The sequence below is a fragment of the Molossus molossus genome, unplaced genomic scaffold (assembly GCF_014108415.1).
Source record: "Molossus molossus isolate mMolMol1 unplaced genomic scaffold, mMolMol1.p scaffold_m16_p_14, whole genome shotgun sequence".
Classification (NCBI taxonomy): Eukaryota; Metazoa; Chordata; class Mammalia; order Chiroptera; family Molossidae; genus Molossus; species Molossus molossus.
In genome coordinates this window covers 56,659,018-56,684,805 of record NW_023425349.1, presented here as the reverse complement: position 1 = coordinate 56,684,805, position 25,788 = coordinate 56,659,018, and the positions used below count along the sequence as shown (strand labels likewise).

General features: G+C 42.1%; 2 protein-coding genes and 1 pseudogene across 2 annotated transcripts in view; 1 reads left to right on the top strand and 2 right to left on the bottom strand.

Moving 5' to 3' along the window:
- RCL1 (RNA terminal phosphate cyclase like 1) overlaps window positions 1-12,392 on the bottom strand; it is a 72,304-nt gene extending 59,912 nt beyond the window's left edge. Inside the window, exon 1 of the mRNA XM_036261101.1 lies at window positions 12,102-12,392. Within this exon, the coding sequence (XP_036116994.1) occupies window positions 12,102-12,237 (136 nt within the window). The 5' untranslated portion in view covers window positions 12,238-12,392. The remainder of the gene's footprint in view (window positions 1-12,101) is intronic.
- On the top strand, window positions 1,650-7,323 carry LOC118629944 (annotated as a pseudogene).
- Window positions 12,393-24,122: 11,730 nt separating the features above from the next.
- LOC118629665 (PACRG-like protein) lies at window positions 24,123-24,864 on the bottom strand. The gene is made up of 3 exons (XM_036261191.1): window positions 24,664-24,864; window positions 24,263-24,377; window positions 24,123-24,196 (listed from the first exon to the last, which is right to left on the bottom strand). The coding sequence occupies exons 1-3, from the start codon at window positions 24,862-24,864 to the stop codon at window positions 24,123-24,125; spliced, it is 390 nt and encodes a 129-aa protein (XP_036117084.1).
- Window positions 24,865-25,788: the final 924 nt, after the last annotated feature.

The following is a 25,788-nucleotide window of genomic DNA, read 5'->3' as shown; positions in this document are numbered from 1 at the left end:
ACAAAGAACCCAATTAAAAAATGGGGAGAGGAGCTGAATAGACACCTCTCCAAACAGGACATACAAATGACCAAGAGACATATGAAGAAATGCTCAACATCACTAATCATCAGAGAGATGCAAATTAAAACAATAATGAGGTATCACCTCACACCTGTCAGAATGGCCGCAATCAACAAATCATCAAACAAGTGTTGGCAAGGGTGTGGAGAAAAGGGGACTCTAGTGCACTGCTGGTGGGAATGCAGACCGGTGCAGCCACTATGGGAAATATATGGTGTTTCCTCAAAAAATTAAAAAGAGAACTGCCATTTGACCCAGTAATCCCACTTCTAGGACTATACCCTAAGAAGCCTGAAACACCAATCAGAAAGAATATATGTACCCCCATGTTTGTAGCAGCACTATTTATAATAGCTAAGATCTGGGAACAGCCCAAGTGTCCATCAGTAGACGAACGGATAAAAAAGCAGTGGTACATATACACAACGGAGTACTATGCAGTTGTAAGAAAGAAAGATCTCTTATCCTTTGAGACAACATGGAGGGACCTGGAAAGTATTATTCTAAGTGAAAAAGACAAATACCACATGACCTCACTTATACATGGAATATAATGAATATAACAGTCTGAGGAATAGGGTAGACCCAGAAACACGGAAGTAGGGTACAGACTGACAACCCTCAGAAGAGGGGGCCGTGGGGGGTGGAAAGAGATAAACCACAGAACCTATATGCATGTATGCATAACCAGTGGACATAGACAACAAAGCCGGAGACGGGGTGGGGGGGATGGGGAGGAGGGTGTCAATGGGGTAAAAAAGGAGAAAAGGAGAAACATCTGTAACAAAAATAAAATTGAAATAATAATAATAAAAAAACATTAAATTTAATTTTCAAAAGGTAAAACAACAACAACAAAACCTCTTCAAAAAATAGGATCTAGCCCTGGCCATTTTGGTTCAGCGGTTAGAGCATCGGCCTGCGGTCCGGAGAGACCCGGGTTTGGTTCCTGCTAAGGGCGCATACCTCGGTTGTAGTTTATCCCCAGCCCTGGTTGGTCATGCGGGTTGCAGCCACTCGATGTGTCCCTTTCACATCAATGTTTCTCTCTCTCCCCCCCCCCCCCCACTCTCTCTGAACAAAAGAATGGAAAAGTGTCCTCGGGTGAGGATTAAAAAAAAAGGAATCTAGCAGGTTTGGCTCAGCGGTTAGAGTGTCAGCCAGAAAACCAAAGAGTGGCAGGTTTGATTCCAGGTCAAGGGCACATACCTCAGCTGCAGGTCATGTGGGAGGCAACCAATCAGTGTGTCTCTCTCACATGGATGTTTCCCTTTCTTTCTCTCTCTCTCTCTCTCCCCCCTTCCTCCCTTCTTCCCTCCCTCCCTTCTACTGTCTAAAATAATCAATGGAAAAATATCCTCAGGGGAGGATTAACCACATAAAATAATAAAATAAAGTATATATACAGTTAGCATTATACTTAGTAGCAAAATAATGGATACTTTCCCTCTAAGATAGGGAACAAGACAAGGTTTGTCCTCATCACTCTATTTAACATAGTGCTAGAAGTTCTAGTGAGAGCAAGAAGGAAATTAAAGGCATAAAGTTTAAAAAAGAAGAAATAAATAACAAAATATGAACAGGACATGTATGCTGAAAACTATACGATACTGGTAAAAAAATAAATAAAAGATCTACATAAATGAAGAGATCTAAATACTACGTTTACAGATTAGAAGACTCAATAAAGATGACAATTTTCCCCAAATTGACCTATAGGTTTAACATAATTCCTGTCAAAATCCTAGCAAGATTTTTTTTAGATATAGACAAGATTATTCTAAAATTTATATGAAAAGGCAAAGATAGCTAAAGCAATCACAAGAAAGAATAAGGAATCAGCCTGCCCAATTCCAAGACTTATATTATATAGGTACAGTAATCAAAACTGTGTGGCATTGGCAAAGGCATACACATACAGATCAGTGGTATAGAGTAGAGAACCCAGAAGGAGACCACACATATATCCAATAGGATTTTTTACAAAGGTACAAAGTGATTAAAGGGAAGAAAGCCATTTCAACAAATGATACTAGAGTAGTTGGCCATACATAGCCCAATAAGAACAACTCTGACCTAAGTTTTAAACCTCATATAAAAATTAACGTTAAGTGTAAAATATAAAAATCTTTAGAAAAAAAAACATAAAATCTTCAGAATCTAGGATAAGGCAAAGAGTTCTTAGATTTGACTCCAAAAGCAGAGCAATAAAGTAAAATTTCAATAAATTCTATTTCATTAAATTTAAAATATTTTTCTCTGCAAAGGACTATGTTAAGAGAATGAAAAGACAAGCTTTGGAACTGAATAAAATATTAGCAAACCACATATCTGACAAAGGACTAGAATACGTAAAGAAATCTCAACACTTAACCGTGAAAACAAATAATCCTACTAGGAAATGGGCAAAAGACATGAAAAGACATTTCAGGAGAGGCTATGTTGATAAGCTCAGTGAAAGATGTTCAACATCATTAGCTACTAGGAATATGCAAATTAAGCTACAAGATAACACCAAAATAGCTAAAATTAAAAACAGCTATAACAGCCCTGGCTGGTTTGGCTCAGTGATAGAGCGTCAGCCTAAGGACCAATGAGTTGGAGGTTCGATTCCAGCCAAGGGCACGCACCTCAGCTGCAGTTCATCCTGGCCCTGGTCAGGGTCATGTGGGAGGCAACCAGTCAATGTGTTTCTTTCACATCAATGTTTCTCTCTCTCTCTCTCTCTCTCTCTCCATCTCTCTCTCCCTCCTACTCTTATTTGAAGATAAACGGAAAAATATCTGTGGGTGAGGATTAAAAAAAAAAAGTGACAACACAGGAGTATTTCCTCAATCCATTCAGATGTTCCTTCCTGGCAGCTGTCATGAGTTTGGCTCAAATAAACTCCTAAAAATTTTTTAAAAAATAAAAATAGTGACAACACTAAGTATTAATAAGCATGTAGAGAAACTGAATCACTCATAAATTGCTGGTGGAATTATAAAATGGTAAAGCCCTACTGAAAAAGTTTGTCAGTTTCCTAAGCATACAAACTATCATACAACCCAGCAATTAGACTCCTGGATATTTATCCCAGAGAAAGGACTTATGTCCACATACAAACTTATACACAAATTTTTATAGCAGTATTATTCAAAATAACCAAAAAAACTGGAAACAATCCAGATGTCCTTCAACAAGTGAAAGGTTAAAAAACACTGTGGTGACAGCCATTGCAGTACATTGAGCTCCAAAGACAGCGCTAGGCAAGCGCAAGTCACACTGGGTGACTGTGCTCGCTAAGAAAAAGTAACTAAACACCCGCAAAGAAACCCAGTGGCAAAATATCATATGCTTTATTTTTCCTTTTGGTGTGCCGCAACATTTCTTCAAAATTTTTCTTTTTTTTTTTTATCCTCACCCGAGGATATTTTTCCATTTTTTGTACAGATAGAGTGGGAGGGAGAGAGAGGAAGGGAGAGAGAGTGAGAAACATCGACGTGAAGGGACACATCGAGTGGCTGCCACCCGCACGACCAATCAGGGCCGGGGACAAACTGCAAACGAAGTACGTGCCCTTAGCGGGAACCGAACCCGGGTCTCTCCGGACCACAGGCCGACGCTCTAACCGCTGAGCCAAACTGGCCAGGGCTTCAAAATTTATCTTCATTGTTAAAAATATTACAGATGTCTCTCCTTTTTACTCCCACTGATCCCGTCCTCCTCTCTACCACCCACCCCTGCCTTCACAATACTATTGTCTATGTCCACTGGTTATGCATACATATATGCATATCATTTCTTTGGTTTATCTCTTCCTGGCTACCCGCCTGCTCCCTGCTTCCATGTCTCTGGATCTATTGTGTTTGCCAGTTTATTTTGTTCATTAGATGCCACACGTGAGATCATGTGGTACTTGTCTTTCTCTGAATGGCTTATTTCGCTTAGCATAATACTGTCTCAAAGGGTTAGAGATCCTTCTTTTTTTTTTTTACAGATGCAAAGTATTCCACTATATACATGTACCACAGCTTTTTTTAACCACTCATCTACTGATGGACACTTCAGCTGTTTCCATTTCCTAGCCATTATAAACAGTGCTGCTATGAATATAGCTGTGTATATATCCTTTCTGATTGGTGTTTCAGTTTTCCTGGGATATACTCCTAGCAGTGGGATCACTGGGTCAAATGGCAGTTCCATTTTCTGTTATTCTGAGAAAACTCCAAACTGTTTTCCATAGTAGCTGCACCAACCTGCATTCCCACCAGCAGTGTACTAGGGTTCCCTTTTCTCCATATCCTTGCCAGCATTTGTAGATAATTTGTTGATGGTTACCACTCTGGCAGGTGTGAGGTGATATCTCATTGTCATTTTAATTTGCCTGGAGGAACACAAAAAGCCCCCAGATGCTTCAGTCAACTTCTCAAAGTTTTCTAAAAAGTGCTCAGAGAGATGGAAGACCATGTATGCTAAAGAGGAAGGAAAATGTGAGGACATGGCAAAGGTGAACAAGACCAGTCATGAACGAGAAATGAAAACCTATTATCCCTACTAAAGGGGGAAAAAAAAAAAATTAAAGGATCCCAATGCACCCTAGAGGCCTCCTTTGGCCTTTTCCTTGTTTGTTCTGAGTATAGCCCCAAAATTGAAGGACAGCATTCCAGCCTATCCATTGGTGATATTGCAAAGAAGCTGGGAGAGATGTGGAATAACACTGCCACAGATGACAAGAAACCTTATGAAAAGAAGGCTACGCTGAAGGATAAATATGAAAAGGATATTGCTGCATACCGAGGTAAAGGAAAGCCTGAGGCTGCCAAAAAGGGAGTTGTCAAGGCTGAAAAAAGCAGGAAAAAGAAGGAAGAAGATGAGGAAGATGAAGAAGTAGTAGAAGTAGTAGTAGTTGGTTCTAACATAGTTTATTTTCTTGTCTATAAAGCATTTAAGCCCTGGCCGCTTTGGCTCAGCGGTTAGAGCGTGGGTCCGCGGACCAGAGAGACCCAGGTTCGGTTCCCGCTAAGGGCACGTACCACGGTTGCAGTTTGTCCCCGGCCCCGGTTGGGGTTGTGTGGGTGGCGACCAGTCAATGTGTCTCTCTCACATCGATGTTTCTCTCTCTCTTCCTCCCTCTCTCCCTCCTGCTCTATCTGAAGATGAATGCAAAAGTGTCCTGGATGAGGATTAAATAAATAAATAAAGCATTTAAATCCCCTGTACACATTCACTCCTTTTACAGAAAAAAACTGAAATATAAGGCTGTGTAAGATTTGTTTTTAGCCCTGGCCAGTTTGGCTTAGCGGTTGGAGCATCAGCCTGCGGACTAGAGAGTTCCGGGTTCGGTTTCTGCTAGGGGCACGTACCAAAAAATAAAAATAAAATAAAAAATAAAAAAAGATTTGTTTTTAAACTGTGCAGTACATTTTTTTGTATAGTTAACACACTTCCAAATGCATCTTTAGATAGCCCTGTCCTGGTGGTATTTTCGGTAGCCACCTTGCCTGCTACATTATAGGAGTTGTATAGGCGTGGAAATTTAAAGCAGGTTCTTACTGGTACACAGTACAATCAGTTATACATAGGAATGGTAGTTTTTTCATGTTCAGTTGTCTCTGATGCAGCATATACAAAATAATTGTTCTGTTAACTGAGTACCCTTCTGTAATTGCAAAAACAGCTGCAGCTGTTTTGTTGACATTTTGAATGCTTCTAAGTAAATACAGTTTCTTTTAATTTAAGAAAAAACAAAAACTGTGGTACTTTCATACAATAGAATGCTATTCAGCAATAAAAAAGAACAAACTTGGTTAAAAAAAAACACAAGTTGGATAAATCTCCAGAGAATCATGCTGAAAGAAAAAAGTCAACCACAAAAGCTTGCTTACTATATGATTCTATTACGAAAACAAATGACAAAATTATAGGAATGGAGAACAGATTCGTGATTGTCAAGAGTTAAGGAGTGGATGGAGAAAGGTGGGAAGTGTGACTACAAAAGGGCCACCTGAGGATTCGTGTGGTGATGGAAATGCTCTCAATATCTTCACTCTTACCAATGTCAATATCCTAGTTATAATAGCGTTACTACAGTTTTTCCAGATGTTACCACTGGGGGAAACGGGAAAGTGCAGACAGATCTCTCTGTATTATTTATTACAATTGCGTGACAATGAACAATTATCTGAAAATAAAAAGCTTAGTTAAAAAAACAAAAAGATGTTGCATAGTTTCCTCTAAAACAGCAATTTACAGCTTCCAAGCAACAGCACCATTAAAACACCATTAGGATTCTTGGCATTTGTCTTTAAGCAAACTTTCATGGTCAACAGAGGCACAGAGAGCAGGTTCTTAAGTAACAAGACAATATTCAGTCTGCACTTATCATTAGTATAGTCATCAGCCTTCTCCAAATCCACCTATCTATCAATAACTCTGAGTCGTAGACCATACTGGTACATCCTTGTGGTATGACAAGAAATACATTTGGTCTGTGTCCTGGTTCCTGGCACAGAGCTCCTAAAATCCTTGGAAGTTCCAGAGTGATATAGTGTCTTTTAAAAGTTATTCATAAGAAGCCCCTTTTGAACACACTTGAGTTTATGCTGATGAGGTGACTCAGGATAGGGCCCTTAGATAGCCTCAGAATGGATAACTACAAAGACCAAATGGTTGAAACTGTCAGGTCCACCAGCTAACCTAGGCAGGTGTAGGAGTCGGGGGGGGGGGTGTTTCAAACACAGATAGTAAGACCTATAAAAACTCTGAACAAGGAGAAAACTTGCAGGTTGAGGAAGGAATCCAAGCTCTGGGAAAGTGGCATGCCCTGCTTCAGGACCCTTCCATACCTGGCCCTATATTCACCTGGCTGTTCACAAGTATCTCTTTTAATATTCTTTATAATAAACTTGCAAATGTATGTAAAGGTTTCCCTCAGCATTGTAAGTCATTCTAGAAAATTATCAGGCTTAAGGAAGGGATTGTGGAAACCTCCAATTTATGGCTGGCTGGTCAGAAGTACAAATGACCCAGATTGGCATTTGAAGTAGGGGGCACTGACTCCTTAACTTTTGATATCCAATGCTATTGCCATATAGACAGTGTAAGAATTGAGTTAAATTTGTGGACACCCAGTTGGTGTCTGCTGAAAACTAAAGAATTACTTGATATGGAGGAAACCAATTATCTGGTGCCAAAAGTATTGAGTAGAGGAGAAAAAGTTTTCCCTTACAACTCTCCTTTTAGAAGATCCAGTTTATGAACAGCCAGATTGAGACCTAAAACAATGCATCAGTTTAACCAAAAGATGTCATACCTTTCAAAGAACCTCTATGTAGCATGTTTCCTCGGCATATTCTAAAGGAGTCTTCTGATTAAAACTCTACCTACCACTTTTTCAGAATTTCATCCAGTTAAGTCAAGTGCAGCATTCCCATGGGACCAAAAAAAAAACTCCTAACTTTCCAGGGGAAGAAAGTGAGGCCAGGCCATGTGACCTGCTCAGGAACTTGGGTAGCTGCAATCCTGTGTCCTAACTACTAAACCAGTGCTCTTGCCCAAGTCCATCGTTTCTGTATTCTCACTTTAAACAATTATTCTGGTGAATTTTTTTCCACTTAGACCTCACCTTACCAAGAAAATGGTAACTCAACTGAACCCTGCAAGACACAGCCCTTGAGAAATCCAGAGACAAAGGCATTTAGGACAGCTGCTTTACAACAAGAGGAACACCCAAGTCCACCATGCAGTTAGATGGGAGAACAGGCCCTCCAGGCTGGAGCTGGCTGCACTCTTTCCAGCTATGTCACCCAGGGGGTGTCCATCTTCACCAGCTGTCTTGCTTAATTATCCTGGCTTGTTTACCTTTAGAAAAACAGCAATCAAAAAAATATTTACTTTTGCCCGTGCCAGTTTGGCTCAGTGGTTGGCCTGTGGACCAGAGAGTCCCAGGTTCGGTTCCCGGTAGGCTAGGGGCACGTACTAAAAAAAAATATGTACTTCCTCCTCACTGATAGAACAACATAATTGTTCATGTTTCTCAAGAGTGAAGCAAAAATTACATGTGGCTATATAATAAGAAACATTCCAGGATCATCTTTCTTTGGGTTTCAAATTCTTCTCATTATTTATAATCCCTCTGCATTGGAAGAAGGCAGTTTTATTTAAAAGATTAATTGATCTGCCGGAAGTCAGAGTTTGAGCTGTATCTCATCCCCTTATGAATCTTTGTACAGTTTTCTTGGGACCACATACTGCTATTCCCAACCATTAGGGACCAAAGAGAAAAGGCTTAATAATTAAGTCCGGAAGGTCAGGATTTTTCAATATCAGCACTATTGATCCTTTGGACAGAATAATTCTTTGTGTGGGGAGCTGTCCGGTACACTTTAGGATGTTTAGCAGCATCTCCGGGTTCTACCCATCAGATGCCAAGAGCAGCGTCCCAGTTGTTATAACAAAAAATGTCTCCAAATACTGCCAAAAGTCTCCTGGGTAGCAAAATTGCTCCTGGTAAAGAACCATTACACTACACATATAACACACAAATATTTGGAAGCCATCACCAAAAAGGGAAACTTTAGACTAAAAAGAGAAAACAAAGAGAAGTCATAATACTCTTTAAATATCTGAAAAGTTTTCATATAGATGGGGGAACAAATTTCTTTTTTTTTTCATCCTCACCCGAGGACATTTTCCCATTTTTTGTTCAGATAGAGCGGGAGGGAGAGAGAGGAAGAGAGAGAGAGAGAAAAACATCGACGTGAAGGGACACATCGAGTGGCTGCCACCCGCACGACCAACCAGGGCCGGGGACAAACTGCAACCGAGGTATATGCCCTTAGCGGGAACCGAACCCAGGTCTCTCTGTACCGCAGGCCGACGCTCTAACCACTGAGCCAAACCGGCCAGGGCAGGGGAACAAATTTCAGATGCCAGAGAGCAGAACTATTCCCAGTGGGTAAAAATATACATGATAAAACCAGCTAACACTTATTCTTCCTCTATGCCGGGCACTATTCAGTGCACTCTGAAGTGTTATTTCATTTAATCCTCACAATAACTCTATGAGGTCGGTAGTAATGGCCTCACTTTACAGATGATGAAACAGGGTCAGAAATGTTAAAGAATTTGCCCAAGGTCCAAGAGCTAATAGCAAAAACAGAACCAGGATTCAACCTGAGGTCTAATTCTGAGCCCCAGCTTTTAACCATCTTAACCATAAGACAAATTAAGGATTCTACCTCAACAAATTCTTAAAGAACTCTTTGACTTAAAAGCTGTTTCTTTCACCTACAATGAATGATCCTTGCATCCACCATCTCAATCCTATCTGTCCAGATAAGAAGCAGATCCAGAAAACCTTCCTTCATAACCTCCAGGGAAGTCTTGCTCTTACTCCAATGAGCCCCTTTCCAACATTCAGCTCTTCGTACTCCAAGTTACTCAAACCACTCTGTCAAGCTCTTCCTTAGAAAACTCCTTAAGAGTGGGGTAACCAGCTTCTCACATTTATACCCCTCACAAAGCCTTGCACCTATTGGGGCTCAATAAACCTTTTCTGAATGACCATGCCCCCCATACACACACACACACACACACACACACACACACACAGCCCACACCACCAGCAGGAATGTTTAAGCAAGCACTTTTGAGAAATGTAATTCTTGCATGTAAGCTGAAGATTTTACTGGAAATGCTCTGAGCTTTCCCAACTCTCAAAATGAGTTCAGACAGGGAAGTCAGAAAGGGAAAGATGACTGGTAACACAGCCCACTGGCTACATCCTCAATAAAGATCACAGGGACTTGCTTGACTATGAACAGATAACATATGTCAGGGGCTATATGTATTTATGTATATGCATATACACTTACATGAGTATATATACATATACACATATCTGTGAATGTATGTACAGTCATCCCTTGGCATCCGTGGGGGATTGGTTTCAGGACCCTGCAGATACAAACCCTGTGGTTGCTCAAGTCCCTTATATATAATGTTGCAGTATTTGCACATAGGCTATAGGGTATGCCTACAAATCACCTCATTTACATGGATTCAGCATAGTGCTTGACGAGTGGTAAATTCAAGTTTTGCTTTTTGAAACTTCCTGGGATTTTTTTTCCGAATATTTCCTACCCACAGTTGGTTGAATTTGCAGATAAGAAAACCATGGATAAGGAAAGCCAACTGTATATCTCAGTTCCCTCTATAAGAAATTAAGCAATGTCTATAATACTTTTGAAACCCTGAAGCCAGCAAAGGAGGTCTAAATTTAGGGTTTCTTTCTTTCCCTAGTATATTACTTAGGTAAGGCAAATAATGCTATACATAGTGTTCCTCAAAAAATACCAGCACTTTTGCCAACCAGTAGTACAACCTCTCCCAGGTACCAGAGTCTGGCACCCTCTCAGGAAAATGCCAAGTGGCCAAGTCCTGTTAGTGTGTGTGGCAGTGAGGAAACGTTCACAAACAGTGAAGGCGGAAGGCAGGAAAGTATCCTATGGAACATTAAATATTAGTTTGGAGGCCACTCGTCAAAAGACAAACACTAAATTTTATCTTATGGGCAATATTTCCATTAGAAATTCTAATCTCCAGGATAAAGTACTTCTACTCCTTAAAACAAACAAACAAACAAACAACCCCTACACTCAGTATTCATGGAAGTAGAAGCCTGTCTTGTTGCCATATCCAGCTAATGGTGAGTTCTCTAGGCTAATTTGGGGGGGTGCACGGGAGAGCTGGCTGGGAACACCACAGAGTAGGGCAATCAAACAATTGCTTTGTCCAAGGGCCAGACTCAAAATAAGGACAAGAGATATTGAGGGGAAGAGCACCTGAAATAAACCAGGCTAGCAGTCTCTCCTTAACTTCAGTTACAGCAAGGGCAAGAATCATGTACCAACACATGCCTTTTCTAATGTCATCAGGTTCCTCTCCATGGTATGGAGGTCTTCTGGTTCTTTCTTTCCTAACCTTTGTATCTCCATCAATGACAAGGCATTTTCCTCTTAATGTGCAACCAATCATCATTCAAGAGAGGCACAAATGTAACTGTCTAGAATATACAGACAGATGATGAAAGGGGCTGATCACCTAATACTGAAGCCAGAGTAAAATTAAACACATCAACACGACCCAGAAAGCTTCCAGGGCCAACCACAAACTGTCTCCTTCAATCTGCAGATAGGTTGGTTTTTCTTTTTTTCTTTAACCGAGTCTCCCAATTTGGGATAACCACACTGAAGCTTTTAAATGCATGTGCAGGGGACCAGCTGAAAATCGTAGCCATTTAATCTATGTGTGTTTAAATGGGGCCTACTTTTAATCTATCTACCTTTGTAGGGCAAAAAGGGAGCTTGGAAGTCTGTAGCTTAGCGCTTGTCATCATCACTTTACTCAAGTCAAGGTAATTAGGCCCATGACTGTTAAAAATTTATCTCAAAGCTCCTGTCCTGTGCACATCAATCACAGTCACAGATAAAAACAAACAGAATTTTTGAAGATTCTTTAATCCCCAACCATGGCGAGGTGTGAGGACAGCCGAGAAATCATGGCGACAGGGACAGCCGCTGTCCGAGGGGGCAGCTGCGTCTGAGACCTGTTTTCGGACAGGGCACGGAACCAACCAGTGGTACTCTTCTCTCCAAATCTCCCTCCATCTTTATATCTGTCCATTCACCACATTTCGGTCCAACAAACTGTTTTTCCTCCTTTGAAAGGTTTACAGAGAGAGCAAGAGGGACTAAAGACAAGCGAGGGAGCGAACCCTGGGATTTGCTGCAACACGTAATGCTGGAAAACGTGTAGCTGTTTACTACTAGCGCCCGGGAGACACGGCGCGCAGAGCGCAGCAGAGCTCAGCCCTCGGGGCCAACCCCGCCTCCCCCACCGCCTCGGGCGCGTTCGGGCTTGGGGGCGACGCGCCACCGGCCCTCCCCAAAGCGCCCGCGGGGCCCGGAGGCTCCCCGCGCGCCAGCCCCCAGGACATCAGCGCGGTCTCCCCGTGGTTCCCCCGCCCACCCCGCGCGCTGCCAGTCCCAAATTACCTTGGAGGCCCGGGTTGTCGTCTCTGGCCCGGATCTTTCGGATTTTGACGGGGCGCCCGCTCAGAGTCGAGAGAATTAGACGCTGGCGCAAGAAGTTGCAGCCCGCGTAGCTGAGGGAGTGCGCCTGAGTCGCCATGTGCGCCCTCTGCGCAAGGCGTGGGCGGCCGGTGCGCGGCTACTTCAGACAGGCGCGGGGTTGCAACCCGGGTGGCGGTGGCGACAGCGGCGGTGGCGACCGGGATTCCCTCGCTCGGCCCCGCAGCCCCCGCGTGTCCACGTGGTTTGGAACAGGAAGACGGAGAAACGAGACACCGGGTCAGAGGGGAGCAGGGCGGAGCTGGTGACCGCCTCCCCGCCTCCCGGCCTCCCCACCGGGCTGAGGGCGGCCCCGTACCGGGACACACTGCTATTGGCCCGCGCTCGATCAGGGCGGTGCCCGCGCCGCGTCGCCATTGACCCGCTCTGGAGCTGGGCGGAGCCTGGGCCGCTTTGCCATTGGTCCGCGCTGGAGTTGGGCGGTGCCGGAGGCCCGGCAACAGAGAGCCGCTTGGGGAGTGTGGGTTGGGGGCGGCCTGGGAGCCGAGGCGTGGGAGCTCTCCCGCCCCCGCAGTCTGCGCGTTGTGTCTCTCTCCGAAAAGGAGTGAAGGGAGGCCACGGATTCGGGTGCAGTGCCTCCTACATGCCCGCTACTTCGCTTCACTACTTACTGGCAACCACTGGGATGTGGATGGTACTATCTCCCCCGCCTTTTTCTTAACAGAGAAGTAAACACGATTGGCGCGTTTACCCTGTTGCAGACTCCGTTCTAAGGGTACTGCTGGCGTTCCCCTCGCTCCCTCTTGTAACCTGCGAGGCACTGCCATTCCCACCTTACGTGGGGAAGGACTCGAGGAACATTGCAAAGCTGACAGTGGCAGCATGCGCTGGGACTCCAGTCTTCGGACACTAGGCCATTGCTTATTTTTATTGTGAGGCACCAAGCTTTGCCCCTTTCACATCGGCTTCTTCCCCTATATTCATAGCGCCAAGTCAGGTCCTCCCATCTCACGTACCTCACAATGGGCTGTTGTAGTAACTTATACACAAATACACACCCACACTGCTTTTCCCTCTTTCCTGTCCTTTTCTAATCTTGCACTCCGAAATCTCACCAAAGATCGGATTATGTCAGGCCACTATTCAAACCTGCAATGATGCGCAGTTAACTGTCAACTGACCACAGATTTAGGAGTCCAATATCATCATAACATGGGTTTGCAGCCATTCTTGGACAACGTCACCAGATCATGACTTCCAGAACACGCTGCGGGGCGAGGGAGTCTAGAAAGTGTGGGAGCTTGAGTAAGAATAAGGAGAGTAGCTAGCCTTATGAGGATAAATCTCAGTTATACAGGTTTGAAGAACTAACCGGAAGGTCTGAGCTCCTGTAGGGTAACAGGTTATTAGAGGTGCAGGTACAATTTAACAGAATTAGCCCTGAAGTCCATTGAGGAAGGGAGGTAATCCATGCCAATTATCGCCATTTCTTCAGACTGCCTTTTAAGAAGTTGACAGAGGGGTGATGTGGGAATGTTGAAAATTCCAGGACCTCTGGGGGCCACCATTGAATCCTGCTGGGGGGAATGCCAAAGCAAGAAGAAGAGCCATCCCACCAGGAGAGGATTTTTTTTTTAAATCTCATTTTAATTATTCAAACACCTTTAAAAAAAAACAAAACTAATATCCTCTGTAGCAAAGCCTGTCAGTGCTTGGTTCATATCCCTTCAGCTGGCTATTTTCAGTGCAAGTCTGCTTAATTTTTCATTAGCAGTACCTATATCCCTTTAAGAGTTTTTCCCACTGCATGAAATTTAGCAGGATGAACATACTGAGGAATTAATGCTCTCCACCCTCCTTCCTCTCCCCCTCCCCCTCCCCTAGTCCTTAACCAATGACTGATGGGAGCTGATGTATAAGGATCCCTGTTCCCTCAACCCTTGGCTGAGACATTTCTGAGATTCTACAGTGTTTCCCCAGGGTTCCCCAGAGGTTTTAGCTCCAGTTGCTCACATGAATAACTTACTTGATTAAGTACCTTTTATTGACTTCCTTCTCTTCCCTGTATCCTCCCCAGCTCTCCTCTGATAATTTCTGGGATTAACTCGGTCTTCTTCTGGGAGCCCAAAATAAGTCCTGATTTTTTAAATTTGAGAACTGAGATTCAGAGAGAATAAATGACCTGCTTAAAGTGACACCTCTTATAAATGGCAAAACAAAAATAAAAAGTCGATCTCCCTCTTTCTTCTCTCTCCTTCCTTTCCCTCTCCCTCTATCTCTATGTTGCTCATTCTCTCTCTTGGGTCATATATCTTTGGAATCCTGAACCTCCAAGAAAAAGTCTGCTTATCATGCAGCTGCCATGTCACAGAGACCACACAAAGAGAGAGAGCAAGCTTTTCCAGCTGACAGCTAGCATGAACAACCAGACATGGGAGTAGCAAGCCTTCAGATGACTCCAGTCCCTAGCCAGCCTCTGACCAGTCTGTGGAGCCACCCTAGTTGATGCCAAATGAGCACAGATGAGCTGTCCTAACTGAGCCCTGCCCAAATTGTATATTACTGATCTAAATAAGTGATTGTTACTGTTTTAAGCTATGGGGTTGGGGGTAGTTTGTTACACAGTATAACAGAAACTACATAACCCTGAACTCCTTTCCCTGCATTATTCTGTATTAGCAAGCCAAAAGAAACATCTTGCATGAGATTTAGAAGGCAAAAGTGAAGTCACAGCTACATCTTTTATGTTCAAAAGGCTCTCTTGTAGCTCACATACTTATCTGATGCTGATCCTATTGGCATAGGGTAGCAGCCAGGCCCATAGCTCCTCCCACTCCCAAACCTACTTTAGCACCTCCAACTGCTGGATCAGCTATGCATTTATCCCTATGACAAAGAACACCATCTTCTGCTGGCCATTCACATCATTGAAGTTGGAGGCTTAGAGGCCGTGATAGACATGAAGGTTCCAGCTCATCCTGCTGACTTTGGGCTCCATCACCAGGCATAAAGACAACAGCCTCACAGACTATGAAACCAGCCCCCACAGTTGCATATGGTCAAATCCCTATAATACACCTCTAGTTAGTGGCTCTTCTTGTTCAAATAAACCTTGACAGGTGCAGAAGTCATTATTGAAAGCCAACTGAGATTATCACTCTATGCTAAAGGCTTTCTGTACATGATCTCATTTAGTCCTCAAGCCAACTAGTTCAAAACTTGATTATGAGTACATAGGGATTTTTAAATATAACTGTTTCTACTTTTGTTTATATTTATAATTATCCATTACACATTTTTAATCTGCTCATAATCTTTTATAGTAGATGATAAATGATATATACCTTGCCTTGTAATCACTTCAATAGATATTTCCATTTTAATAAGAATAAAAGTACACTTGGCTCAGCAACAGGGCATTGGATTTAGGGGCCAGAGTAGAAATTGATTCTTCCCAGTCCATAGAGAAAGATTCTCAATGCCCCACTTTTACTGACTCTTGGAGACTTATTGATTGTGATATTTTATTTGTTTTTCTATAATTGTTATCAGTAAAAACACTGATAAAATTTGAAAAAGATTGTGTGCTTGTTTCAGAGCCTTTAAGAGAGGGCCAAGATGAGGAACCTGTCTTGTTTTACAAACAACCACAAATATCTTCACTGACGCCCTGGCCAGTTTGGTTCAGCGGTTGGAGCATCGGCCCACGGACCAGAGAGTCCCTGGTTCGGTTCCCACTAAGGACACGTACCTCGGCTGTAATTTGTCCCCAGCCTCAGTTGGGTCATGTGGGTGGCAACCACCCAATGTGTCTCTCTCACATCAATGTTTCTCTGTCTCTCTTCTTCCCTCTCTCCTTCCCACTCTATCTGAAGATAAATGCAAAAATGTCCTCAGGTAAGGATAAATATATATATAAATATAAATATGTGTGTGTGTGTGTGTGTGTGTGTGTGTATCTTCACTGACTGTGAGAGTGAAAGAAAAGTAGACAATCAGCAGGTGATAAACACTCAGAGCAGAATTTTTAGGGCACCAGTTGCCAACCTTAAAGCCATCGTATCGTAGTTATGAAACACTATCATTTATAATTATGAAATTTCAAATGTGAATTGAAGCCTAATACACAAATGCACCATTGTTACATTAATGTTACATTTCTGATTTTTGGTACTGCCTTAAGTTCCCATAGTTTATTAACTGTTTCCATCAAATCACACTCACCAGTCATCAAATCACATGTTCCAATATTTGATTTAGAACCATCTGTATTACAACTGACTGTTTTAAAATACTTAACCATGAAAAGAAAGTTATTGATCCATTGAAAATCAAAGGGTATCCAAATGTCCATTAACAGATGAATGTATACACAACATAGAGTATATCCATACAGTGGAATACTATTTGGCAATAAAAAGAAATAAAGCCTCGCCCTGGCCGGTTTGGCTCAGTGGTTAGAGCGTCGACCTGCGGTCCGGAGAGACCCGGGTTCAGTTCCCGCTAAGGGCACGTACTTCGGTTGCAGTTTGTCCCTGGCCCTGGTTGATCGTGCGGGTGGCAGCCACTCGATGTGTCCCTTCACGTCGATGTTTCTCTCTCTCTCTCCCTCCCACTCTATCTGTACAAAAAAATGGAGAAATATCCTCGGGTGAGGATAAAAAAAAAAAAGAAGAAAGAAATGAAGCCTTGATACATGTTACACCATAAATGAACCTTTGAAACATTATGTTAAGTGAAAGAAGTAATCCAAAAATATCCACATATTGCATGATTCCATTTATATGAAGTGTCTAAAATATGCAAATCTATAGAGACAGAAAGTAGATTAGGTGGAGTCAAAGCTGGTCATTAGAAAATCCAGACTCCTGTTCCACCAACTTAGCAAACCCAGCACAAGAAGCCACCTCTTTCCCGACAGCACCAGTAGATCTGGGGTTGAGCTCTCATTGGGTCATGTACCCATTTCTGAACCAATGGTAGTAGTCTGGGAGAATATGCACTCTGATTGGCCAAACCTGTGTCACGTACTCACCTCCTTTGTGGAGAAATTAGTGTTCATGCCTCTCAAACTACAAGAATGGAGCATGAGAGAGAAGTGGCTCTCCTAAGGAAAAATAAAGTTTTATTAATTATTACAAGAGATAACAGGGAGGAAAAATGGCGGCGGAGTGAACAGAAGCTACACAGACCGTCTCCCAGAACCAAACTGGAATTACAACTATAACACAGACAAATTGATGGGAAGAAGCAACAGAAAAGCAGCTTGCGAGGACCATATAACGAGGGCCACTGACTCCATCCCGGTAGGCTTGCGAAGGAGTGAGAGGGACTGGGAGCCCACGGTCAGCAGCTCGGCAGCAGCCTTAGCTGTGAGTGAGCAGCGCCCTCGGATCACACTCCCAGGCAGCTCCACAGCGCAGAACCGGGACAGAGGCTAAAAAAGCCACAACCACTCACCTTGGGCTCCGGCAGAGGGAGGGCTGACTGGACTGGAACTGTGTCGGGACACTCGGGATTTGGAGGGCGCTCAGAGTTTTTGCTGAGTGGCAGCCACGCAGGACAGTGGCCATATTGCTCCTTCCCAGGGCTCTGAGGAGAGGCAATAGCCCCTCCCTTGGAGATCCAACCTCACCCTGTGGGCCATTGAAGTGCTAATTGAGGCTCACTAACAACCAGCATCTGCCCCACCCTCATGAAATCCCGTTTTGCTGAGCACCTGAGGGAGTTTTTCAATCAACTGACAACCCAAAACTCATCAAGTAACCTAGACTGCTAGCCTCCAGGCAAAAAGCGAGAGGATAACAGTACCTTTCCTGGGCTGGCAACTTTAACCAGGAAAGTAAGACTTGACAGTGGTGTTCAACGTGGGTCCTCCCTCGCTCATCTAAACACAGGAGAGGGAGCCACAAACAGCAGAACACCAACACCCACAGGGAAAACTTGACAGGCTCCAAAGCCCACAGTGATAGCCAAAATGGTGAAACACAGAAACAGAAGCTAAATGAAAGAGCAAGAGACCTCCACCGAAGATGAGATCAATGTGGAGCAATTAGGCATTTTAATAGAGCTAGAATTCAGAGCCATGATCTTGAGGAAGCTGAACAGCATGAGTAAAGACAAAGAGACACTGAAAATAAGCCAATAGGAAATTAAAAACCATCAAGAAGAGATAAAAATGACATATCAGAAATGAAAAACACATTGGAAGGTTTAAAAAGCAGAGTGGAGGAAGCTGAGGACCGGATCACTGAATTAGAAGACAGGGTAGAAAAAATCAACCAATCAGAAAAACAAAAGGAAAAAACGATTAAAAAACAGGAAGACAGCTTAAGAGAACTGTGTGACAACTGGAAACGGAATAGTATTCGCATCATAGGAGTCCCCGAAGAAGAAGAAAATGAGCAAGGGATAGAGAATATATTCAAAAAAATAGTGACAGAAAACTTCCCTAATTTGGTGAAGGAAGAAGGCATTCAAGTTCAAGAAGCACAGAGAGTCCCAAGTAAGAAGAACCCAAACAGGCCCACACCAAGACACACAGTAATTAAAATGCCACAAATTGCCCTGTCCAGTTTGGCTCAGCGGTTAGAGCGTCGGCCTGCGGTCCGGAGAGACCCGGGTTCGGTTCCCGCTAAGGGCATGTACTTCGGTTGCAGTTTGTCCCCGGCCCTGGTTGGTCGTGCGGGTGGCAGCCACTCGATGTGACTCTTCACGTCGATGTTTCTCTCTCTCTCTCTCCCTTCCTCTCTCTCCCTCCCACTCTATCCGTACAAAAAAAACTGGAAAAATATCCTCAGGTGAGGATAAAAATAAAATAAAATAAAATAAAATGCCACAAATTAAAGACAAAGAGAGAATCCTAAAAGCAGCAAGAGATAAGCAACAGGTTACCTACAAAGGAAACCCCATAAGGCTCTAAGCTGACTTCGCACAAGAAACACTACAGGCCAGAAGGGAATGGCATGAAGTAATCAAAGTCATGAAAAACAAGAATCTGAATCCAAGACTACTCTACCCAGCAAGACTATCATTCAAAATAGAAGGTCAAATAAAGAGCTTCCCAGACTAAAAAAGGCTAAGGGAATACATTAGCACCAAACCAGCACTGCAAGAAAGGTTAAAAGGACTGCTGTAATTAGCAGTAGAAATGGGAAGAAAAATAGAACCACACTAAACAAAAATGGCAATAAACAAGTACATATCAATAATCACCTTAAATGTAAGTGGATTGAATGCTCCCATAAAAAGACACAGAGTAGCTGATTGGATAAGAAAGCATGACTCATCTATATGTTGTTTACAAGAGACCCACCTCACAACAAAAGACTCACATAGGTTGAAAGTGAAGGGATGGAACAAAATCTTCCAAGCAAATGGAAAGCAAAAAAAAGCTGGGGTAGCAATTCTCATATCTGATAAAATAGATTTCAAAATGAAGACCATAACTAGAGACAAAGATGGCCACTACATAATATAGAAAGGATCTATCCAACAGGAAGATATAACCTTGATAAACATATATGCACCCAATATAGGAGCACCAAAATATATTAAAAATCTTCTGGAGGACTTCAAAGGAGAAATCGACAACAATACAATCATAGCAGGGGATTTCAACACCCCATTGACAGCACTGGATATATCCTCTAGGCAAAAAATTAGCAAGGAAACAGAGACTCTAAATGAAGCACTAGACCAAATGGATTTAATAGATATCTACAGAGAATTACACCCCAAAACTACAGAATTCACATTCTTCTCAAGTGCACATGGGACATTCTCAAAGATAGACCACATGATAGGACACAAAATAAATCTCTACAAGTTCAAGAAGATTGAAATCATATCAAGCATCTTCTCAGATCACAATGACATGAAACTAGAAATCAATTGCAACAAGAACATGCAACGACATTTCAACACATGGAGGCTAAATAGCATGTTATTAAACAATGAATGGGTCACCGAGGAGATCAAGGAAGAAATTAAAAACTTCCTGGAAACCAATGAAAATGAACACACAACAACACAAAATCTATGTGATGCAGCGAAAGCAGTTCTGAGAGGGAAGTTCATAGCACTAGAGGCCTACCTCAAGAAACAAGAAAAATTTCTAATTGACTGTCTAACCTCACAACTTAAAGAACTAGAGAGCAAACAAAAAGAAAACCCCAGAGCAAGTAGAAGGAAGGAAATAGTAAAGATCAGAGCAGAAATAAATGACATAGAGACCAAAAAAACAATTCAAAGGATCAATGAAACAAAGAGCTGGTTTTTCGAAAAGATAAACAAGATTGATGGACCCTTAGCTAGACTCACCAAGAAACAAAGAGAGAGAACCCAAATACACAAAATCAGAAATGAAAGAGAAGTAACAACCAACACCACGGAAATACAAAAAATTGTTAACAACTACTATGAACAACTATATGGCAACAAATTCGACAATCTAAGCGAAATGGACAAATTTCTAGAAACACACAGTCTCCCAAAACTGGACCCGGAAGAGATAGAAAACTTGAACAGACCAATATCAACTAAGGAAATTGAAGAGGTAATCAAGACTCTTCCAGTAAACAAAAGTCCAGGCCCAGATGGCTTCACGGGGGAGTTTTACCGAACATTCAAAAAAGAACTAACACCCATTCTCCTCAAACTATTTCAAAAAATTCAAGAAGAAGGAAGACTTCAAAACACGTTCTATGAGGCCAGCATAATTCTAATTCCAAAACCAGAAAAAGACACTACGAAGAAAGAAAACTACAGGCCAATATCCCTGATGAACATAGACGCCAAAATCCTGAACAAAATATTAGCAAATCGGATCCAGAAATACATCAAAAAATTATCCACCATGACCAAGTGGGATTCATCCAGGGATGCAAGGCTGGTACAATATTCACAAATCAATAAATGTGATACACCACATAAACAAAATGAAGAATAAAAACCACATGATCATATCAATAGATGCTGAAAAAGCATTCGACAAAATCCAGCATCCATTTCTGATAAAAACGCTCAGCAATGTGGGAATAGAGGGATCATATCTCGACATAATAAAGGCCATATATGAAAGACCTACAGCCAACATCATACTCAATGGACAGAAACTAAAAACATTTCCATTAAGAACAGGAACAAGACAGGGATGTCCACTTTCACCACTCTTATTTAACATTGTACTGGAAGTCTTAGCCACAGCAATCAGACAGGAAGAAAAAATAAAAGGGATCCAAATTGGAAAGGAGGAAGTTAAACTGTCATTATTTGCAGATGACATGATATTATACATAGAAAACCCTAAAGACTCCATCAAAAACTAGACTTAATAAATGAATTTGGCAAAGTAGCAGGATACAAAATTAACGTCAAGAAATTGACGGCATTCCTGTACACCAATGATGAACTCACAGAAAGAGAAACTGAAAAAACAATCCCATTTACCATCGTGCCAAAAAAATTAAGATACCTAGGAATAAACTTAACCAATGAAGTAAAGGACCTATTTGCAGAAAACTACAGGTCATTGAAAAAAGAAATAGAGGAAGATATAAAAAAGTGGAAGCACATACCCTGTTCATGGCTTGGAAGAATTAACATCATTAAAATGTCCATACTACCCAAAGCAATCTATAGATTCAATGCAATCCCCATCAAAATACCAACGACATATGTCATAGAACTAGAACAAATACTTCAAAAGTTCATATGGAACCAGAAAAGACCCCGAATAGCCACAGCAATCTTGAAAAAGAAGAACAAAGTAGGTGGGATCACAATACCAGATATCAGGTTATACTACAAAGTGACTGTAACCAAAACAGCCTGGTACTGGCACAAGAACAGGCATATAGACCAGTGTAACAGAACTGAAAACCCAGAGATGGACCCAAGGCAATATGCTCAATTAATATTTGACAAAGGTGGCAAGAGCATACAGTGGAGTAAAGACAGCCTCTTTAATAAATGGTGTTGGGAAAATTGGACAGCTACATGCAAAAAAATGAAACTAGACCATCAACTTACACCATACACAAATATAAACTCAAAATTGATAAAAGACTTAAATGTGACCCGTGAATCCCTAAAAATTCTAGAAGAAAATGTAGGCAACAAAATTTTGGACGTCATACGGAGCAGAATTTTCACTGATACATCACCTAAGGCAACAGAAACAAAGGAGAAACTGAACACATGGGACTACATCAAACTCAAAAGCTTCTGCACAGCAAAAGAAACAATCATCAAAATGGAAAGGCAACCCACTGTATGGGAGAACATCATTGCCAATGATGTATCAGATAAGGGGTTAATTTCCAATATATATAGAGAGTGCTCATACTACTCAACAAAAGGAAGACAAAGAACCCAATTAAAAAATGGGCAGAGGAGCTGAATAGACACCTCTCCAAACAGGACATACAAATGGCCAAGACATATGAAGAAATGCTCAACATCACTAATCATCAGAGAGATGCAAATTAAAACAACAATGAGGTATCACCTCACACCTGTCAGAATGGCCGCCATCAACAAATCATCAAACAACGAGTGTTGGCGAGGGTGTGGAGAAAAGAGTACTCTAATACCCTCCTTGGTGGGAATGCAGACTGGTGCAGCCGCTGTGGAAAACAATATGGTGTTACCGCAAAAAATTAAACATTGAACTTCCATTTGACGCAGTGATCCCACTTCTAGGAATATACCCTAAGAAGCCTGAACCACCAATCAGGAAGAATATATGTACCCCCATGTTTATAGTAGCACTATTTACAATAGCTAAGATCTGGAAACAGCCCAAGTGTCCATCAGTAGACGAATGGATAAAAAAGCAGTGGTACATATACACAATGGAGTACTATGCAGTTGTAAGAAAGAAAGATCTCTTATCCTTTCAGACGACATGGAGGGACCTGGAAAGTATTATCCTAAGTGAAATAAGCCAAGCAGAAAAAGACAAATACCACATGATCTCACTTATATACGGAATATAATGAATATAACAGTCTGAGGAATACAGTAGACCCAGAAACATGGAAGTAGGGCACAGACTGACATCCCTCAGAAGAGGGGGTGGGGGGGGTAGGAAGAGATAAACCACAGAACTTATATGCATGTATGCATGACCAATGGACATGGACAACTAAGCCGGGGACCGAGCGGGGGTGGGATGGGGAGGGGGTGCCAATGGGGTAAAAAAGGTAAAATATCTGTAACAAAAAAATAAATAAAAAATTTTAAAAAGAGAGATATAACAGATACTAGACAGGCAGAAACAATACATGACCACCTCACCAAACCCACAAAAGGCCAAAGAGTCTCATCACATCATGACTCTTTGGAGTGAAACCTTCATAATATGTGGATACTTTTTCCAAGTCAATTCAATTTTTTTTCAATGAGTTGTAATAAACCAATATATTTACAAAGGAATTTACAGATTAAAAAATATTATCCTTCAATACTCTGGAAAGAACTTTTCCCAAACATTCTACATTATAAAACACATATTTAAAACAATAATTCACAAATGTCCACTATTTTAAATTTCCATAACCTTGATAAATATAAAATTCAGAAATGGCAAAATGTCTAGAAATAAGTGTATAACTACAAACTAATTGCAAAAGGATGTTATAAATAAAAGACTTTAGAAATAAATACAAATACTTCTACTATAAATCCAATAATACTTGTTCACACAAACCCTAGACATATGAAAAATAAACCCCCACAAAACTGTCCTATTATAGAACTTTTTTAAAGCTTTCCATTATTAACCACTCTGTTTTGTTGTTGAATGACTTACTATGATTCAGTGGAATTGTGTATATTCATCTTAGACCAGTAAATAATCAATGGTGGCTGTGATTTACAGAAGGATAAACAGAAATGAATCTGAAAAGATTCCATAGGTTTCCATGGTCAGATTTAACACCTGTCACCAGGTAGGAAGAAGATTTTTGTTGGCTCCCTTCTTCAACAACATATGGAGCAATATGTTGGAATTTTAGCTTTGATGATAATAAGGCATCCACTTCCCCCATGCTGCTCTAGCTTCTGTAACGCATTGGTGATTGGCTCTTTGAACTTCTTGTCCCTTAGTCTCTTGAAAAGACTTGTAAGTAGATGTTTCAGATGGTCATTTAGAGAAGGACCAACGACGACACTGAACTGTACCAGGGCATTCAATCCTCTTTCAAACACGTCATCATCTGAATGGGCCAGAGCTGCCTTCAGCACAGGGATCAGTCTAGGAAGCAAAGGCACAGCTTTCTAAGGAGCATCTCAGACCAAAAGTAATTCTCTAAAACCCTCCTTCAAAACAAAGGTGTATGGATGTTTAGTCTCTCTCAGACCCTCAGCTAAAGTAATAAGAAGAGGATCAAATGAAAGATGTTCAGGAGGAGAGTCCCACTGTAGTCTGTGTTTAACTGAACCGTGGACCGATCTGCAAGGAATACCACCTTTAGAATAAACAGCTGCAAATGCAGAAGGGGCTCCTGACTGTTCACCAAACGGTTGTTTTAGGGTTAAGTGTATCACTTGGTAGAGGATGAACTTTTCTTGCAGAATCTGGAGAGTTGGTTGAAGGTGAGGATTTGCTTCGCTGAACTATATTCCTATGCTTTATTTGTGGATTTGATGATGTCCTTTGATCATAATTACCCATCACTCTGTTTCTCAACTGTGTGTCTCCATGGCACTCTGATTTCTGCATTGCTTCATTCACCTTCACTCCGCGCCTCTCTCCTGCCGCAACCCGCACACCAGCCGCCACCTCAGACGGGGCTTTTGACCAGCGGCGGCTCGGTCAACAGCCCTGGACCCGGCAGCTCGCTGCCAGAGCTTGGGGGAAATCTCACTTCAATTTCATAAGCATTTTTATAACACTTACTAAAGGTCTAGAGTTGGCCGTGCCAGTAAACATACAAGAATACAAGATGAGAGACTAAGAATGCAAAGATGAGGAAGACTCAACCCTGGCCGGTTTGGCTCAGCGGTTAGAGCGTCCACCTGCGGTCCGGAGAGACCCGGGTTTGGTTCCCGCTAAGGGCATGTACCTCGGTTGCAGTTTGTCCCCGGCCCTGGTTGGTTGTGTGGGTGGCAGCCACTCGATGTGTCCCTTTCACATCGATGTTTCCCTCTCTCTCTTCCTCTCTCTCCCTCCCACTCTGTCTGTACAAACAATGGAAAAATGTCCTCGGGTGAGGATAAAAAAAAAAAAAGATGAGGAAGACTCAGACCCTGTTCTCAGCCTAATCCGGTGGTCCTTGAGCTTTATCATACAAAAAATTCACCGGGGGGAATCTTTTAAAGATACGTATTCCTGGGTCACAATCCAAGATTTTCTGATTTGGTAGGTATGTGGTTAGCTCTAGAAATGTATCTTTAAATAAACACCTCAAGTGACCATGCTGCCTGCGATCCAAGAACTACTCAGATTCTCTGATTTGATGGAGGAAAAAGACTTAAAAAAAAAGCTCTGGCCGGTTTGGCTCAGCGGTTAGAGCATGGGCCTGTGGCGGGGGTTCGGTTCCTGCTAAGGGCACGTACTTCGGTTGCAGTTTGTCCCTGGCCCTGGTTGGGTCGTGGGAGGCAGCCACTCGATGTGTTCCTTTCACGTGGATGTTTCTTTCTCTCC

Excerpts from the sequence above, each read along its gene's own strand:
- LOC118629665 (XM_036261191.1), bottom strand. The coding sequence starts at position 24,864 with ATGCAGAAATCAGAGTGCCATGGAGACACACAGTTGAGAAACAGAGTG. Across the intron at positions 24,378-24,663 it reads CACTTAACCCTAAAACAACC|GCAGCTCTGGCCCATTCAGA; the intron begins GTTTGGTGAACA and ends CCTGTGCTGAAG. Across the intron at positions 24,197-24,262 it reads TCTGAAACATCTACTTACAA|AGCAGCATGGGGGAAGTGGA; the intron begins GTCTTTTCAAGA and ends TACAGAAGCTAG.